The sequence below is a fragment of the Mus caroli genome, chromosome 14 (assembly GCF_900094665.2).
Source record: "Mus caroli chromosome 14, CAROLI_EIJ_v1.1, whole genome shotgun sequence".
NCBI classification, from domain to species: Eukaryota; Metazoa; Chordata; class Mammalia; order Rodentia; family Muridae; genus Mus; species Mus caroli.
The window spans coordinates 51,383,418-51,401,915 of NC_034583.1; the positions used below are offsets into that span (position 1 = coordinate 51,383,418).

The following is an 18,498-nucleotide window of genomic DNA, read 5'->3' on the forward strand; positions in this document are numbered from 1 at the left end:
AAAAAAAAAAAAAAAGGAAAAAGAAACAGAACAGAGAGTCTAGACATAGACCCAGAGCCATATGGTGAAGTAATTATGGTAAAGACACTAAAAAGCAAGTCAGTAGAATGGGGACAGTCTTCTCAGTAGATGTTGGAGTGGCAGCTTGATGTCCAGACTGGGGGTGCAGGTGAACAACAAAACTTTAACCTTTTATCCATGCACTACACTTAAAATGAATCATAAATACTAAAAACAAGATATTTCAATGTTATAGGAACAAAAACAGGGGGTCAGGGGGAAGCTGTCATGCAAGGCCATGCAAAGTGCTAGCCATAAAAGTTAAGCATTTGCCAGGGCGGTGGTGGTGCACGCCTTTAATCCCAGCACTTGGGAGGCAGAGGCAGGCGCATTTCTGAGTTTGAGGCCAGCCTGGTCTACAGAGTGAGTTCCTGGACAGCCAGGGCTACATAGAGAAACCCTGTCTCGAAACAAAACAAAACAAAAGTTAAGCATTTATAATTAGCATCAGAAATAAAGCCTCTACTCAGCGAGACAAGATGGCGGCCGGGCAAGCCACAGACTGGGAAGAGACTTTAACAACAGGGGAAGCAAGTAAGAGGCAGTATATGTGTAAATACCTCCCACAAATCAACTTTTTAAAAAATGGTCAAACTACCTGAACAGGCACCAAGTGGAGATAAGCAACTAGCCCATAGTCACCTGAAAGGTGACAAATGTCAGCAGTCATCAGGGATGTGCAAATTAAACAAACAACCTCTTCCACAATGGTCAGCAGGTCCACGTTAAAAAGTAATTCCAAACACTGTGGAGACTGCTGAGCTACCCGAGCCTCTGTATTGCTGGGGCGCGGGGAGGTGCCTCGGTGTACTCACTTACACAAATGGACAAAGACCTAGTGGTTTCTCATGAAGACGAATGTACACCTTCCCTAGGACTGAGAGATTCTACCTCCAGATACTTACTGGAGAGAAATAAACATGTATTTCTACAAAAATATTCAAACATGAAATTAATAGCAGCCTTGTACGTGATGACTCCAACCTGGAAACACTCCAGACACCCATCAGTAGGTCAAAGGGCACACAGTAGTGGTCTGTTCCTAAAACGGAATGTGGCTCAGAGTCAAGTCAGCAAATAGAATGGCTCAGGATGAACCCTTGACAGTTGGCTCCCAAACAATAGGTTTTGGAAATTTACTGAGAGGGGAAGGGGCTGGAAGGAACTTTGAGGGGGTGGAAACTTGTTTAAAGGGTAGATATGGGGTGCTTATGTTAGGACTATCAGACTATATAGTTAAGAGGTCCACATTTCACAGCAAATTATCTTGATCTTTAAAATACTAGTGGAAGGGAAAACATTTTAAATGCTAAAGTATTCACGTTATTTTTAACAGGAAAATTTTGGAGAACAAGCTCAATGAGATGTACAAATAAATTTATATTTTTCTTTTATTGTTTATTTTCTTTATTTACATTTCAAATGTTATCCTCCTTTCCAGGTCTTCCCTCCAGAAACCCCCTATCCCATCTCCCCTCCCCTGTCTCTATGAGGGTGCTCACCCACCCACCCACTCCTGCCTTCCCACCTTGGCATTTCCCTACACTGGGGCATCAAACCTCCTCCGGCCCAAGGGCCACTCCTCCCACTGACGTCCAACAAGGCCGTCCTCTGCCACATATGCGAACAGAGCCATGGGTCTCTCCATGTGTACCCTTTTGGTTGGTGGTCCAGACCCTGGGAGCTCAGGGGAGTCTGGCTGGTTGACATTATTGCTCCCCACATGGGGCTACAAAACCCCTCAGCTCCTTCAGTCCATTCTCCAACTCCTCCATTGGGGACCCAGCTCTCAGTCCAATGGTTGTCTGTAAGCATCCACCTCTGTATTTGTCAGGCACTGGCAGAGCCTCTCAGGAGACAGCCATATCAGGCTCCTGTCAGCAAGCACTTCCGGGCATCAGCAGTAGCACCCAAGTTTGGCGACTGTAAATGGGATGGATCCCCAGGTGGAGCAGTCTCTGGATGGCCTTTCCTTCAGTCTCTGCTCCACACTTTGTATTTCCTCCTGTGAGTATTCTGTTCCCACTCTGGGTTATTTTTAGTGTTTAAAGTTAGTGCATAGTGGGAGGCACAGTTCCACTGTGGCCTTTTCAAGCAAACATTTTATCCCTTTCACCCCTTTCCTTCTCTGTCCTCCTTCAGCCCCATGCCCGCCCCTAAAGAGTCCTTCTTTTCTGCCTGTTGGTTTTTATACTAAGACACTCTCTCTGTCTAGTCACCTGACTGGTCTGGAACTTGATATGGAGACCAGACTGGCCTCCAACTCAAAAAAGACCCAGGATCCTGCCTCTGCCTGCTGAGACCAGACTCCCAACTCCTCCATTGGGGACCCAGCTCTCAGTCCAATGGTTGTCTGCAAGCATTCACCTCTGTATTTGTCAGGAGTCAAAGGTGTGCAGTAGCACACCCAGCCAGTGCATTCTATTATGTTATCTTCTCCATCCCTCTTCCCACATACCATTGTCCTGTCTCATGATTCCTTTTCACAAGCTACACACACACACACACACACACACACACACACACACACACACAGAGACACGGTGGGGGGAGAGAGAAACTCTAGATTCTGCATATGAGAGGAAGCATGGTATTTTCCTGAGCCTGGCTTGTTTTGTGTATCATAATGATTTCCTTGCATTTTCTTGTAGATATCATTATTTCATTCTCATAGCTGAATAAAATTCTATTTGTGTATTTGTGTGTGTGTTTGTGTGTGTGTGTGTGTGTGTCACGTTTTCTCTACCATTCATCTGTTGATGGACATCTAAGCTGGCTCCATTTCCTCTTTGTTGTGACTACTGGAGCAGTGAACATGGACATGACTGCAAGTATCTCTGTGGTGTGTTGAGTCGGAAAGATTCAGACATAGACCCAAGAGTGTGGTAGCTGTATTATACGATAATTTCTTTGTTCTTTTTTTTTTTTTGAGGAACCTCCATGCTAATTTCCATAGTACCTGTATCTGTTAACATTCCCATCAGCAGTATATAAAGAGAACCTTGTTTCTCTTTAAATACAAATGTTTTAAGATTGTTGGATAGATTTAAAAATATTTTAAAGTAATCCTTTAAATTTTACATTAGTTTTATGTGTATGATGTTTTGCCTGCATGTATGTATGTGCATGTGTAAGTGCCTGGTACCTGCAGAGGTCAAAAGAGATGGGAAAAGGTCAGATCCCTGGAGTGATAGATGTCTGTGAGCAACCATGTGGATGCTGGGAATTGAGGCCAGGTCCTCTGGTAAAGCAACAAGTGCTCTGAATCTCTGAGCCATTTCTCCAGCCCCTATAGTATCACCATTAATGAAAAAGAATAAATGCCAGTCATGGGACCCAAATTTGTAGTCCCAGTACCCAGGACGCTGAGACAGGAAGGTGAGACAGGTTCCCACAGCATGCATCTATAAAGCATGGGCAGTTGCCCTTCTCTCTACAGAGGACTGGCCCCTGAATGCCTGCAGAGAGCAAGATCCACAAGAACTCAAACCCCTGGTATAACATTGTGTAGTATTTGTACAAGATCCTGTATGCTTCCTCAAGAATAATTATCAGATATGTCCAACCTATGGCCCATAGGCTACATGTGTCCCAGGATATCTGTAAAGACAGTTCAACATGTTTGTAGATGACCTGGTCATGTTGCAGTGTCAAAATGTTGGACTCCTAAGTGGATTATGATACCTACTACAAATAGTTACAGTGTTGCATTGTTTGGCAAGAAAACAGTCTGGGTGTTCAGCACTGATACAAATTGGTTTTATCTGTTTCCCATCTCTGATTAATTGAATCCATTATAGGATGCAGAACCAACAGATGTATAGATACGACTTCAATTTCTATCAACCACATGGTGGCTCACAACCATCTGTAATGGGGTCTGATGCCCTCTTCTGGTGTGTTTGAAGACAGTGACAGTGATCTTTTTAAAAAATTTTGCTGGAGTGTGCACTATTGGTGTGTGCACAGTTTCACACCTACTCACATTAAAATCCAAGGGCACATAGTCAAACTGTCTGCTGGAAGCAGAGGTGAGCAGATGCCTCTGGAAGGACAGGCAGGAAGCTATGAAGATGGGATACAGGAGTCTCAATTCAGAAGTCTCTCCTTTGCTCTCCTAGCTAGAAACCATCAGGGCAGACACATGCACAGATTAATCCAGCTTATACTAGAGGTGCCAAGGACAGTGACAGAACAGTGGTAGGCTCTGTCCTGGGGCAGGTAGAGACACAGCACCTTGGCTGTGTCCTCGTACGTAGGAGCCATCTTTAAAGTCAGTCGTTTCAAAACTGCTATCTGGGGATGAAGAGATGTCTCAGCAGTTAAGAGCACTTACTGTTCCTGCAGAGGAACTGGGTTCAAGTCCCAGCACCCACATGGCTCATGACTACATGGAACCCCAGTTCCAGGGGATCCAATGCCCTGTTCTGACCTCCAGGGTTCCTGGAGGCACATGGCACACATTCATACACTCAGGGACATAAATACACATGAAAGAAATAATTTTTTAAAGTTGTGTTGTCCTGGATGAAAATTCTCACACTTGGATTTATCTTTTCTTGAGGAATTGAATTATCGTGACTCTTTAAAGTGATGGATGCTCTCTGTGCTTCTTGTAGATCACATGAGTCACAGTGCTAGTGTTTTTGATCCTACGGCTGGGGACAGAAAAGTGACTTTTGAAATATATAGCATTCAAAAGCTAAATCCACGGTTACATCCAATTTTTGAGTCTAAGAGAGGTCCAAGGAATCTGATAGACTCTTCTGTTTTCCACAAGCAACACACACACACACAGAGTGCACACACACACACACAGAGTGCACAAACACACACACAGAGTGCACACAGGCAAAACTCTCATACAAATGATGATGATGATGATGATGATAAAAATAAAGTTAACATTATTCTTAAAAGTTCCCAAAATTTGTATGAGAAAAATCACATATAAATGCTTCAAGGCCAACTTCCTTAAAATTGAAAGAGGCTGTATTTGGCTCCAAGACTGTCAATCTCTGAGATTTGGAACTGTAGAGAGGATTTAAGTACTTCTTTTTGTCACCCAAAAGAAAAGGCCACAGGGAGTAAGTTTTCTCCTTTAACCTTAGGGAATAAGAACATAAAAGTCTTACCTAGAGATCCTCAGCGCCCGGCTAATGCTATAGATCAGGTGGTTGCTTTCCGTGGCTTCCAGCTGGAGACTCACCTCTCCTGCCTGAGCTCTGCTTTCCCTGCATTCGGGAGATCAGCTTCAGCACTCAGAAAAGCACTCAGCACTGTTTGCTTTCTCTGTGTTGATTTAGCCTGATGCTGTCAGTTACAATAAACAAGTCTCCATCTCCCGCCATTATCTGGACTGCAGCTTAATATAGGCCATGGAATTAGGAGAGTGGGAAAAACTCAGACCACGCTATACTGAAGGAGTAGCCCCAGTGAAAATGATAACTTACTAAACATATAAAGACATGTACACATACACACGCACACACGCACGCACCACACCCTGCTCCTCCTCCTCCTCCTCTCTCCTCAGCTTCACCAAAGGCCATGGAAATGAGATCAGCAGGAGCACCCCCCCCACACACACACACAACTTGGCAAATGGACTCCTCAGTGGTGAGAATTTCTTAAATGGGCAAAATCTGGAAGATACTTTGTGAAATTAGCACTGCACAGTTGGTTTGCAGTCAGCACCATCGTTTTCATGGGGTGAGAATATTTTAGCTCAGTGTCCTCCCTTATCTTTCCCCCACTGTTTTCCGATTATTTTTTCCTCTGAATAGCAAGAGATAGCAGAGGGAGACAAGTTTCAGCCAAGGCTAGTTTGTTCTGAATAATTTAACCCCCAAAACGCTGGAAGTAGCATTTAGGCAGAATGGAGCATACTCAGGACCTTCTGAATACACTGGCCAATGAGGAAGAAGAGAAGCCAGCACTCTAGAGGTCTGATGTAGACCAGGCATGAGTGGAACATGAGTCAAGGGACGTTCAGAGGCAAGATAGGTTCCCTCCCCAGAGGGACCTCCCCTTCGCAGAGGAGGAGGGGTGGGGCAGGTGGGGGAAGGGTATGTATGTGAGGGGGGACTGGAAAGGTAGGGGCTGCAATTGGGATGTAAAGTGAATAAATAAATTAATAGAAAAACCAGATAGGTTCCCTCTATACTGCTTTTTCCATCCCATCTAGCTCCAGACCCACCACAGAGCAGGTAGCCATGGCTGCCAGAGGTTACCTGAACATAGCCTGACAGGTCAGAGAGCAGGTGAACCCCACTTCTGTGGCTTTTCAGAAGCTCTTTGTGTACCACACATTTCACTCTTTCCCAGAATGGATCCACGTGCTCCTCCCCCAAAAAACAGTGCCAATATACACCATTGCATTGGTGACAGAACTTTAGAAAAACAAGTCTATTGAATACACTTAGCCAATTTCTCCCCTCATATTCCAGAGAACAAGAGGCTCACTTATGAATAAAAGGTAGGTAGGAACCAGTGGGATGTGACATATGCTTGTCATCTCAGCCCTCAGGGAGGATGCATGAGCATTGCTGACTTCCAAATGTGGGTGACTAGAGGACTCATTTGCTGAATGAGGGCACCAGGCACACAGGCCCTGAGCAGTCAAGTAAAAGCAAAGCCGCCTCCCTCTGCCTCCACTCAGCCCACCCCTGCCTCTCCCTTCTCTCTCCCTTCCCTCTGGCTTCCTCAGCACAGCAAGCTCCAGGACTCCTGCATATACATCTCTGTCTCATTCCCTTCCTCCCTCCGAGAGAGGAGAAAAGCTCACATCATGGAGAAGAACCAACCATAAGGATTAGAAAAAAAGCACACATTCAGGAAGGCCAAAGGAAGCACAAAGAGTTCCACCTAAGCAGAGTCCCCTGAGGGCAGACAAGCGCCCTGGCGATGCAGCCAGTGACTCATCTCTCAGTGTTGGAGGAAGCAGGTGCCTAGTTTAGAAAGCTTGCATAGCTTTGCTCAGAAAGATTATGTACTTTTTCATACTTCTTGGTGATAGCATTCATTTTGTGAGGGTTTAGGAGTTTTTTGTTGTTGTTTTGTTTTGTTGTTATTCACCTGTTGTTTGTTTTTAAGACAGTTTCAGGATCTCACTATGTAGCCTTGGCTGTCCTGGAACAATGTAGTCAAGGTTTGCTTTGAACTCATACACATGCCTATGCCTCCTGAGTGCTGGGACTAACGGCGTGTGCCACTGTGCCTGGCTGCCTTTGATATTCTTAAGTCTGTTTTCCCCTAATTGGTGCTTTAGTCACACTGTATTTTATTATTTCTATTTCAATTTATTTTGATTTTTTTTCTTTGAGTTGGGCGTGGGATTTCCCATGCCAAAACCAATTATTGAATTCTTGAGCGTTATTTCAGACCCCATGGTTAATCTACTAGCATAGCAGAAAGGGGGTTTTGCTAACCCTCAGAATCATCCCAAAGGCCTGTAGGGGAAAACAGATTCCTATTAAACACCCTATCCCAGACCAAACCTGCAAGATGACTCAGAGGGTGACGTATACACTGCCTGACCTGATGTCTGAAATCTCATCCCTGGGTCTCAGATGGTGGAAGGAGAGAACTGACTCTTGAAAGTTGTCCTTTGAGCTCCCCAAGTATGCAGTGCCCTGTACATACGTGTGTGTGCATGCGTGCAGACACACACACACTAAACAAACAAACAAATGTAACACCTCACCCCCAACTGCCCAACCAAGGCATTCATCTAGTTTTCCCATGTGGAGATTCAATGACCCCAACTATTAGAGCCATCCTATAAGAGATGTGTACTTCCCTCTTGGGTCATACAACTGTGAACTGGCCTAGTCATTTCAGTTCTTCTCTGCCCTAACAGAAGAATAACCATCCTGTTCTGCGGGAAATGGGCAGGCCTAGGTTATGGACACACCTATCAAATGGCAAACTATGTCTATAGGGGAGAAAAGTGGGAGTCAAGGGCAGGGGACAGCTGAGTCAGTCTTCTGGGGAAACCGGAGGATGGGCACTTAAGTCTTTGCATCAGAAGCTGGCAGCTTAGAGATCACTCAGCAAAATGGCTAAAATCCACAGACCGGGCTCTGGGGAGCTGGGGGGAGGATTCAGAGGGCCTGAAAATCATGTTGCACTGTGAGCTGGAACCGCACACGCCACAATCAAGCTATAAATAAATGACAAGCTTTTGGGCTTGTCGTCAGCCTCATCCGCTGAGACAAGAAATGAATGTATCAAAGAAAGCCCGCTGTTGTTTCCAGATCAGACCACGGTGTGCAAAATCAAATCAGCCTGGCAGCTGTGCCCTCAGAGGCAAAAAAATCTGGTACAAAGGTTTCTGACTCAGCCCCTATCCTGGTCTGCTGCATGTCACAGGTAATAGTTACATAATACTCAGTCTATCTACGACTTATTCCTTATGTTTCTGCACTTGTAGTCAATTCTTTATGCTCTTTTTAATGTTCCTTTCTGATCAGGTTAGTTATGGCCCCATGACATGGAAGATGATTACAGTGGAAAATAGCCCATGGGAGTGAGTCCTGGGCCTGATACGTGACCGCCATCAAACCTTCAAAGTGTTAAAGAGAGTTTAATGAAAAGGTACTGTCTTAGTTAGAGTTTTACTGCTGCGAAGAGACACCATGACCAAGGCAGCTCTTATAAGGACAGCATTTAGTTGGGGCTGGCTTACAGGTTCAGAGGTTCAGTCCATTATCATCAAGATGCAAGTGTGACAGCATCCAGGCAGGCATGGTGCCAGAGTAGCTGAGAGTTCTACATCTTCATCTGAAGGCTGCTAGGAGAAGACTGTCTCCCAGGAAGCTAGGAGGTAGATCTCATTGCCACCAGCACAGTGACACACTTCCTGCAACAAGGCCATACCTACTCCAACAAGGTCACACCTCCTAATAGTGCCACTCCCTGGGCCAAGCATATTCAAACCACCACAGATACGGAGTGGGTAAAGGAGATTGGGAACATTCTAAAGAAAAAACAGTGAGTTAAAATGAGACCCATGAGCCATAAGGAAACTCATAAGATGGGCACGGATCCCTGAGGCAGTATTTTCCTCAGAAATGCAATATAAGTGGAAGAACTGACCTCCCTGGATAATCTAGAAACCTCCAAAAAGAAAAGCATGCCTGTAAAAATGGCAGTTTCAGCTGGACAAAGGGTGTGTGATAAAATATGAGAAAGTTACTTAGAAGTTCAACTTGGAGGGCAAGAAGACGGAAATGATTAGTCATCAAAAGGGTGGATGCCCAGAGAGCCAAGAGAGTAGTGATCACCAACAGCTGAACCTCTACACAGTGTTCAGCAAACACTGAAGGATGAATGCAATAGTCTGTATGAGATGCAGAAACTGAAGACAAAGTGGCTGCAGACCTCAGATAACCTGAACACAGAAAAATAAAAAGCAACTTCCAGGAAAGATATACCCAAGTTCCTAGCCCAAGCCTTTGTGGGGGGACTGGAGAAGTCGACATGGAAGAGAATATAAAGAAAGCAAGGTGTAGGGGGGGTAGTTTGAAGGAGGATGGTCTCCATAGGCTCATGTGTTTGAATGCTTAGTCCCTAGCTGGTGGAACTGTTTGGGGAGGATTAGGAGGTGTGGCCTTCTTGGAGAAGGTGTGGCCTTGTGGAAGGGGATGTGTCACTGGGGGTGGGCTTGGAGGTTTCAAAAGACTCACAGCATTCCCGGTGTGCCCTTCTCTGCCTCCTCCTTGTGAATCAGAACATGAGCTCTCAGCCATTACTGCAGATGGCTGCCCCAATGCCTTCACTCTGCCAGCACAGACTCTAGCCCTGTGGGACCATAAGCCCTGTTTAAGAATTAACTAAAACTAAGCCACCATGGTACGACAGGACTGCAATCCCAGGGAGGCTGAGGCAGGAGGACCATGAGTCAAAGGCCAATCTGGGCTACTAGGAAAGACTTGTCTGGAAAATAAATCAAAATAAAAACCCAATAAGGAAGAAAACTCCTTTCCAAGGGCAACACTGCTGAGAATGACTGTTGATTCCTAGAAGCTCTGAGCACAGAACTTGACCATGTGCAGGGCCTGAGCTGGACCATGTGCAGGGGTGGGGACTGAGCTGGCACCACAGGGACTGGAATTGTCAAGTGAGTTCCTTTTAGAGAGTTAGTGATGAAATAAAAAATTAAAGCTAGTAGGTTCAATTTTCCAGGAAAGAAACAGTGTGCTATATAGAGATCTAGGACCCCAGAATCTTTAGCACACCCACAAAAATAGCATGTAATGTCTGACAAATCTCTTTTATATGTACCAGGAATTTGAATTATATGTACCAGGGGTTTTCTGCCTGACATTATTCACAAGGGCTCTTCTCATCTACACGTGACCCTTCATTATGTGGCCAAGGTCTTGATTTCTACTACCTTAGAATCAGGGCTAATACCATGATTTCCTTTGCCAGGACACAATGGAAGACACTCTGGGAGATCCGGACTGAGGCATTACACATGCTTCGGTTTCCAATGATACCTTCTTCGAATACCATCCTTAGCACAAATGACTGCCCGTTCAAAGGAACCAAGGGGCCATTCCAACAGGGCAGTCACCAACCAACCCAGAAGCTAAATGTGGCTTCATAAACAAGCCAGGTGAGGCACCTGGAGATCCATCCACTCAGCAATATGAACTCATAAGCCACTGAAATTTTGTACCTAAGCAAAATTTGTAAGAATTTGTTGTGGTTCTTGTTGTTAAGACTGATACAGATGTATGTGCTATAGGACAGTTAAAAAATGTGCAACTATGCAAGCCTACTGAGGGAAAAAACAACAACAGCAACAGAAAATAAGAACCAAAGCATTTACACCAAAGAACTCAGTGCAGAGCCCCCACCTCAAGAAACAGGAGAGAGCTCTAACACAGGATTCACTCAAGATCCAAAGTGTTCTGGTGCTGGGGCCATGGCTTGGCAGAAGAAACCTTGCACATAGGAAGATGTGAATAAAAGCCAACTAAAATGAGGAAATAAATTATAGAAAAGGGTAACCTATCAAAAATGAAAGTCAAAGTAATCATTGATTGGCAAAGGAAGAATAGACTCAGATGAAAACTTTGTAGGGCGAGGTAAAAGAAGGAAAACAGCCAAGAACATAAACAAGAAATTAACAGATAGCAAGAAGATGCTGAACTGGGGGCCAAAGAGGTGGCTGGGGAGTTTAAAGTGTGTGCCTCTCTTCCACCAGACCAGAATTTGGGCACCAGCATCCATGTATACAGACTTAGAACTGCCTATAACTGCAACTCCAGGGGGCTCCTGTGAACACTATACTACAATTAAATATAAGATAAATCTTTAAAGTATATATATATATATATATATATATATATATATATATATTGAAATGGGAAACAAAAATGAAGATCTGGCATGTTTGTTGACATTTTTGCTTGCAGTTTCTTCCAGGTTATACTGACAACACAGAGAATGCTCCTCAAACTTGACTGCACAAGTTGAAATCAACCAACCAGACCCCCGCCCCCAAGCTCCCAAGGACTAAACCACCAACCAAAGAGTACACATGAAGGGACTTATGGTTCCAGCCACATATGTAGCAGAGAATGGCTTTGTTGGGCATCAATGGAAGGAGAGGTCCTGTGAAGGCTCCATGATGCCCCAGTGTAGGGAAATGCCAGGCTGGGGAGGTGTGAGTGAGTGGATGGGTGGGGGAGCACCTCATGGAAGCAGAGGGAGGGGGGATGGAATAGGGGATATCAGGGAGAGACCAAAAAAGGGAATTACATTTGAAATGTAAATAAAGACAATATCTAATTTAAAAAAAAAGATTAAGAAAAAAAAGAAATAAACATAGCTTAGTTAGAGCTTTTAGACTGGTTAAATATAAAGTCAAATCTTAATCCAATTAACATCATTAGAAACGGGAAAATAATCCCCTAGGGCATCTAGGCCAAAGGTCAGAGGAGCCAAGTAACTTACAAGAACAGAAGACGTAGACTGCTGTCTGAGAATAAGGTAGTAAGGACAGTACCCGGAAGCCACTCTTCACAGGAATGTAGAGAGATACTGAACCAGAAGATGAAGAAAAGAGGAGGCAAGAAGGTGCCTGCTATGGTCCTCCAAGACATAAGTTACGGGGGCTGGGGTGATGGCTCAGTGGTTCAGAGCCCTTGTTGCTCTTGAGGAGGCCCTGGCATTGATTCCCAGAACCCACATCGTGGCTCACACAACATCCCTAACTCCAGTTCTATGACACTGAATGTCCTCTTCTCTGACTTCCTTTGGACACTGGAGATGCACATGGTTCTCACACATACATGCAGGCAAATCACCGATACACATAAATAAATCTTAAAACAAAAAATAGAATCTCCATAAAGCTAACAACCAGCAAACACGACATGCACCATGCACGCAAGGGCCAAGGCATGCCATCCTCACGAGGCCCTCAGGTGCGCCTCTGAAAATGAACTTTTTAAAACTCAAAGCAAAAGGCTGCACTGTAAGCACTTAGTGTATTCAAATGCATACCTCAGGACATCATGGTGAGGGTCCCTGAGTCATGCATCCACTGTATGTTTTGACTAGGTAGCAGTCCTCAGAGTGCATCAATACAGGTGCAGGAAGAAGGTAGAATACGTTCATTTATTATCATATAGGTGATAGGTAGAATTCAATAATTAGACTAATAATTGGTGAAATATTAGAAATCAGCAAACAAAAGCAAGACATGGCTATATATACAGATACCTCTAACATTGAGGATAGGAGACAAGAGGAACATGAGTTTGAGGCCAGCCAGGGTGACAAAGCAAGATTTGAACAGAAAAGAGGAAGGGAAGGAGGGAGGGAGGGCCTTAACAAACAAGGGGATAAAAGCATTAAGTGGGAAGATGAATCACAGAGGCAGTGAAAGGTTAAGCACTAAGGCAATCCACTACAACAGAACGTGAAGTCAGCTTTCAAATATAATTTAATTGTATGTGTATGGGTGTTTTGCCTGCATAGATGCATGTCCACCTCCTATATGCCTGGTGCCTAAGAGGGCCAAGAGAAGGTGACAGATCCCCAAGGACTAGCGTTACATACAGTTGGGAGGCTCAGGTGCTGGAAATCAAATCCAGGTCCTCTGGAGCTCCAGAGCAGTCCGTGCTCTCAACCACGGAGACAACCTTAGCACCGAGACAACCTTAGCACTCCCAAACAGAAGCCTTTCTTACATCAGAAATTAAAATCTCAACCATAATGAAAAAGGTGTGGAGAAACACGGCAAAACACAAAGTAAAATAATTACAACATGAAATAACATGATTGAGTTGTACTTAAATATACTAACTGAATCAATGCATGTGAAGGGCCAACATCACACTTTAAAAAGGGAGGTTTTCAGCTTGGCTCAAAAAGTAGACTCATACATAGGTTGCAGATAACAAACACCTAAACCACAGTGACTCCGGAGGTCTAGGCCAAATAGAAGGGTAAATTAAACTAAGACAGCTAATGTTGAGGATATGATATCAAAAACATTACATGTGACAAGAAAAAGTTGTAATTCTCAAAGCCTTGACAACAGAGATTGTGAGGAACTGTGCTCTAAATAAACTGTTGGTCACTGTTACAAAACACAAAATTATAGGGAAAAGACATCAAAGTAACAATGGATTTTATTTTCAGTTGCCATTCTCAGTACAAATCAAGGAGGTAGGCAGAAATAAGGATGATGACCCAAGCAATATGGCTGGTAAAACAGTTTGAATAGGGTAGATGTAAGAACTTTGTACACTGATAATTCTGGGCTTCAAGATGGCTCAGCATTCTACCTTTAATTTTAAAAAAATGTCTCCAGTTCTAAGAAACCTAATGATTTCACTCAAAAGCAGGTGCTATTGCTAGGAATTTGCTCTGTTTGGGGTCGAGTCTGAAAACAGACCCATCAGCAGCTCAGAATAAAATAACAGGCTGGATAGAGACACCAACTCACGGTATGGCATGGTCTGCACACAAATTGGACTCATTAACTTTTCTCCACCGTCTAGAATATGTTTACATATTTGTTCTCAATGTGTACATATATGAAAACATTTGCTTATCTAAATTATGGTGCAGGTCATGTTCCATCTGTATATTTAAATACAATGGCATGCTCACTAAATTTCAAGACCAAAAAAATGATGCTAGCCATATGGCAAACTTTGTAGCCTATGACTAGATAAGGAAAGATGAGTATGGTTATCATTGTGAATGAAATGGTTCACCCCTTTTATTACTGCCTACCCCCTGAAGGCATGATGTGACCCCTTTTTATGTTCCAGCCACCTAGGTCAGAAATGTGGCTCTATTTCTTCACAACCAGAGATGCGGACCCAGAAGGATGGGACCCAGTGCTTGTAGTCTAGATGAAGCCAAGTTACGAAGTCATCATGGCGTCATATGGACTACTCCATCTGTTCCTTTCTCTATTATAGCTATCATATGATTCCTTGTGACCTTCCTCAGTAGCTAATGGCCAAATGGTGAGAAAATGAAGTATAAACTAGCCTGCACTGTTACACTAAAGTATGAACAGAATAAAGCAAAAATATAAAGATTCTGTTTAGTATTATTCTGAGTAAAAAAAAAAAAAAAAAGATGGCTCAGCAGGCCAAGGCACTCACCAGCAAGCCTGAAGACTAGATTCAAACTCCAGGACCCACATGGTAGGAAAGAACTAAGAACCCACAAGCTGTTCTCAGACCTCCACACATATAATGGTATGCTTGAGTGCATATGTGCACATATACAATAAATATGTTCATGAAATGTTAAATAAGGAACGTGTACCTTCTTTCCTACTCCACATAGAAGAACCAGGAAAAAAAAAGTTGGAAAAAGGAAACATGAGAGGCTGGGGTATAGCTCCGTAGTAGCATTTGCCTAGCATGCACCAGGTCCAGGTTCAAGTCCTAGCAATACAAACTTACATGCGTGCGTGCACATACACACATGCACACACACACACACACACACACACACACACCAGTAAACTCCATAAAACAGTGGACATTCAATCAGTGAGGAATGAGCAGATGGCTCATTTAAACTGTGCTGAGTTTCTGAGAGAGGGAAGGGAGAGAGAGAGGGGGAGAGGGAGAGAGATTTGATTTCTTGCATCTCACACACAAATATGTTTTCATTGGAAAGGCCAAAACTATAATAATACATTACGTAAGAATTCCCCGTGCCTTTGTAAAAAAAAAAAAAAAACCAAACAAACAAACAACAAAAACATGTAATACATTTTTAAAACTATGCAAACCCATAAAGAAAAAAAATGAATTCCAATGATATTAAAGTCAAGAAATTCTGTTCATCAGAAGACACCATAAGTGGAGAAAACAAGGCGCAAACTGGGACTACAAATCTGTAATCTAGATCGCCAGCCAAAGGTGAACAGCTGGAATCCTTACACTAATGAGAGAGAGAAAATCTGAGTTTTAAAATGAGCACCGCCTGGAGGGCACCACTGAGACCCAAATAGGTGGGCAACAGTCAAGAAATCTCTTATTGCTTATGCCAGTGAAGACGGAACTCTGAAAGATCACCAATACAGATTCACCCAGAAAAACAATGTGCTCAGCTGCACCCCCAAATCAATGTCTTCTGACCACAATTAGAAATAGCCTGTACCTGAGTACAGGGTAAGAAACACCCTGCACCTCACTCCATACAGGAGCTCAGCATACTCCTGTAAACGTGAAACTGATTCAACAAAATAGCCCTTGCTCTTACTATGTGTGACACACACTGAAGTTTTCTGGTTTTTCACACCCTCACTGTAGGATTCACACAGCCACTCGGATTCCTTACCCTGAAGCTTCATTGAGGCTTTCCCAGGGTAGAGTAGTGTACTGCTGTTTCTTTCCAGCCTACAAGCTCCTCTCTTTTGACTTCTATTTTGAGCCCATGGTTTTTCTTCACTCTCAGGAACCTGTCTCAAGTTGAGAAGGTGCCCAGACGCTCAGATCACACATCCATCCTCTTGGCAAGCGACTGTTGGAGTCAACAACTTCAGTCGCAGTGTCTGACATTCTAGACTCCAGTTTTGCCATGGTAACATCTGTGAGGTCTCCAGGTAAGCCAGTACTCATTCCCTAATGCCTACAGAACCCCATTGGTGGCCTCCCACTGAGCACGCACGGACCTGGCATGGACAAGTTTCGTGGATAGATATATGCAGATCCGGCTGAAGCCTGGAGCTTCCCATGCTCCTAGACCTCCTTTGTTTCTAATGAGGATGCTGTTGCCACCATCTGCTAACCTGACTTTCATGACTATAATCACCCACAGTTTGCAAAGCCACCTCCCAAGAGATCCTTTCATCTGATGTCTCAGGAACCCATCTATGATAACAATTTTTCATAACAGGAAGCAATATGAAGTCAACAGGAGCCTGCTTTCTGGAGATGGGGTAGTTAAATATTCACAATGGATGATTATAAGGAAGTAAGAATTCCTCAGAATCTGTAATCATATTATCCTTATTTATTATATTTCTACAGTCTCTCTGACCCCCCCCCCCCGCAATCCAATCCATCGCTGAATGGAAGAACTGAGACCTGATGGAGTCCAAGACTCTGTCACATATATGCCAAAGTCAGCCAATGTGAAGAATGACTGGCCATATCCACTGGGCTAGTGGATTCCTGGCTGCAGCCTCTAAAGAGGACAGAGCACCTGATCTCTACTGAACCTCTCCACTCTTCACCTACCTGCAGAACCTTCCTTCCTCTCCAAAGCAGACAGCCAAATGCCAGCATCCTGTCTGCATGAGCCTCTGCCATGGTGACAACTGCTTTTCTGTGCCTTCCTTGCCATGAGAGGCTGAGTGCTTTAAAACCATGTTCAAAAAGAAGTCCTTCTTTGTTTCTGTTGTGGGTGGGGCACAGTGATACAATGTAACCAGTACAATAAGGAGTAGCATGTATACTTACAGGAGAAATAATCAGAGTCAAGGCATTTATCTCACTCCCAAGTTGGTCCTCTATATTAAACACTGTATAGTTACTTCTCTGTGGCTATGATAAAATACCATGACCAAAGTGACAAAAGGAGAAAAGGTTTTATTCTGGCTTGCAGTTCCAGAAGGATGAGACCATTACAGCAAAGAGACAAGATGAGGAGCAGGAAGCTTTGCGCTCACTTCTTCAAACAGCAGGCATGAGCCAGAGAGAGCCACTGGAAATGGTGTGAGTCTATGAGGGTGCGAACCTTTCATCTCTCAGAGACATACTTCCTCTGACAAGGCCATAACTGAAGACCAAGGGTTCAAATCCATGAACCTAGAGGGACATGCTTAGTCAAACCACCACACAGTTAACATTTGATATTGGTATGCATGATATCTCTTTGGGTTTTGTTGATGGTGGTAGTTGTTGTTGCAATTAGAATATACTTAAAAAGCTTTCATGCCTTTGTAGTGTTCATAAATTATAGAAACTTTTAGCTTTGTACATCTCATGGCCCATCCCTAAATGTCCTTTGTGTTGAGTGATCTTAAGTTCTATCAGACAATAGTATAGTTTTGAGTCTAATAAGATCAAATTTCTATTTGCTATCATCCTTTAGCATGAAAGAATGTCTTTATGGCTCCTAAGATGTGGCATTCTTTTACATGAAAATGTTTTTTACGGGCTTCTCTGAAAGGGTGTTTTTGCTGGGTACAGAATTCTGGATCCACAATATGGTTTTCGTATCTAAGGTGGCTGTGCGACTGCCTTGCATGGTTACTGATGAGAGCTCTGGGACTGTTCCAATTGCATTCCCATACACGCCATTTATATCTTTCTATGGTGGGATTTTCTTCTACTTTTGGCTTTAGAGGCAGTGTCTCATGCAGCCCGCAAGAGCTCCAAACTCACTATGTATTTGAGGATGACCTTGATTGAATTCCTGATTCTCCTGTCTCTACTTCCTGAGGGCTGGAAAGGTGTGTATCACTGTGCCCAACTTCCTATAAAAACTTACTGTTGCTCTTATGTAGTTTAGTGATGATATATATAGGCACTGGATCTTTTTAAAAAATTAGATATTTACTTTATTTACATTTCAAATGTTATCCCCTTTCCTTGTTTCCTCTCTGAAAACCCTCTATCCTCTCTCCCCTCCCCCTGCTCACCAACCCACCCACACCTGCTTCCTGGCCCTGGCATTCCCCTACACTGGGGCATAGAGCCTTCACAGGACCAAGGGCCTCTCCTCCCATTGATGACCAACAAGGCCATCCTCTGCTACATATGCAGCTATGAGTCCTACCATGTGTACTCTTTGGTTGGTGATTTAGTCCCTGGGAGCTCTGGGGGTATTGGTTAGTTCATATTGTTGTTCCTCCTATGGGGCTGCAAACCCCTTCAGCTCCTTTGGTCCTTTCTCTAGCTCCTTCATTGGGGACCCTGTGCTCCGTCCAATGGT

The 18,498-nt window shown here is 43.8% G+C and overlaps 1 protein-coding gene across 2 annotated transcripts in view; it reads right to left on the reverse strand.

The window, feature by feature from the left end:
* The window catches only part of Atp8a2 (ATPase phospholipid transporting 8A2), a 527,640-nt gene extending 511,602 nt beyond the window's left edge, over positions 1 to 16,038 (reverse strand). The window contains exons 1-2 of one of the 2 annotated variants that reach the window (XM_021182073.2): positions 15,898 to 16,038; positions 5,196 to 5,294 (exon numbers count right to left, since the gene is read on the reverse strand). Coding sequence is in view for 1 of the 2 variants with exons in the window: in XM_021182071.2 (XP_021037730.1) it covers positions 15,898 to 15,910 (13 nt within the window). In the remaining variant the exon portion in view is untranslated. The remainder of the gene's footprint in view (positions 1 to 5,195; positions 5,295 to 15,897) is intronic. The other variant, XM_021182071.2, reaches the window with a different exon arrangement.
* Positions 16,039 to 18,498: the final 2,460 nt, after the last annotated feature.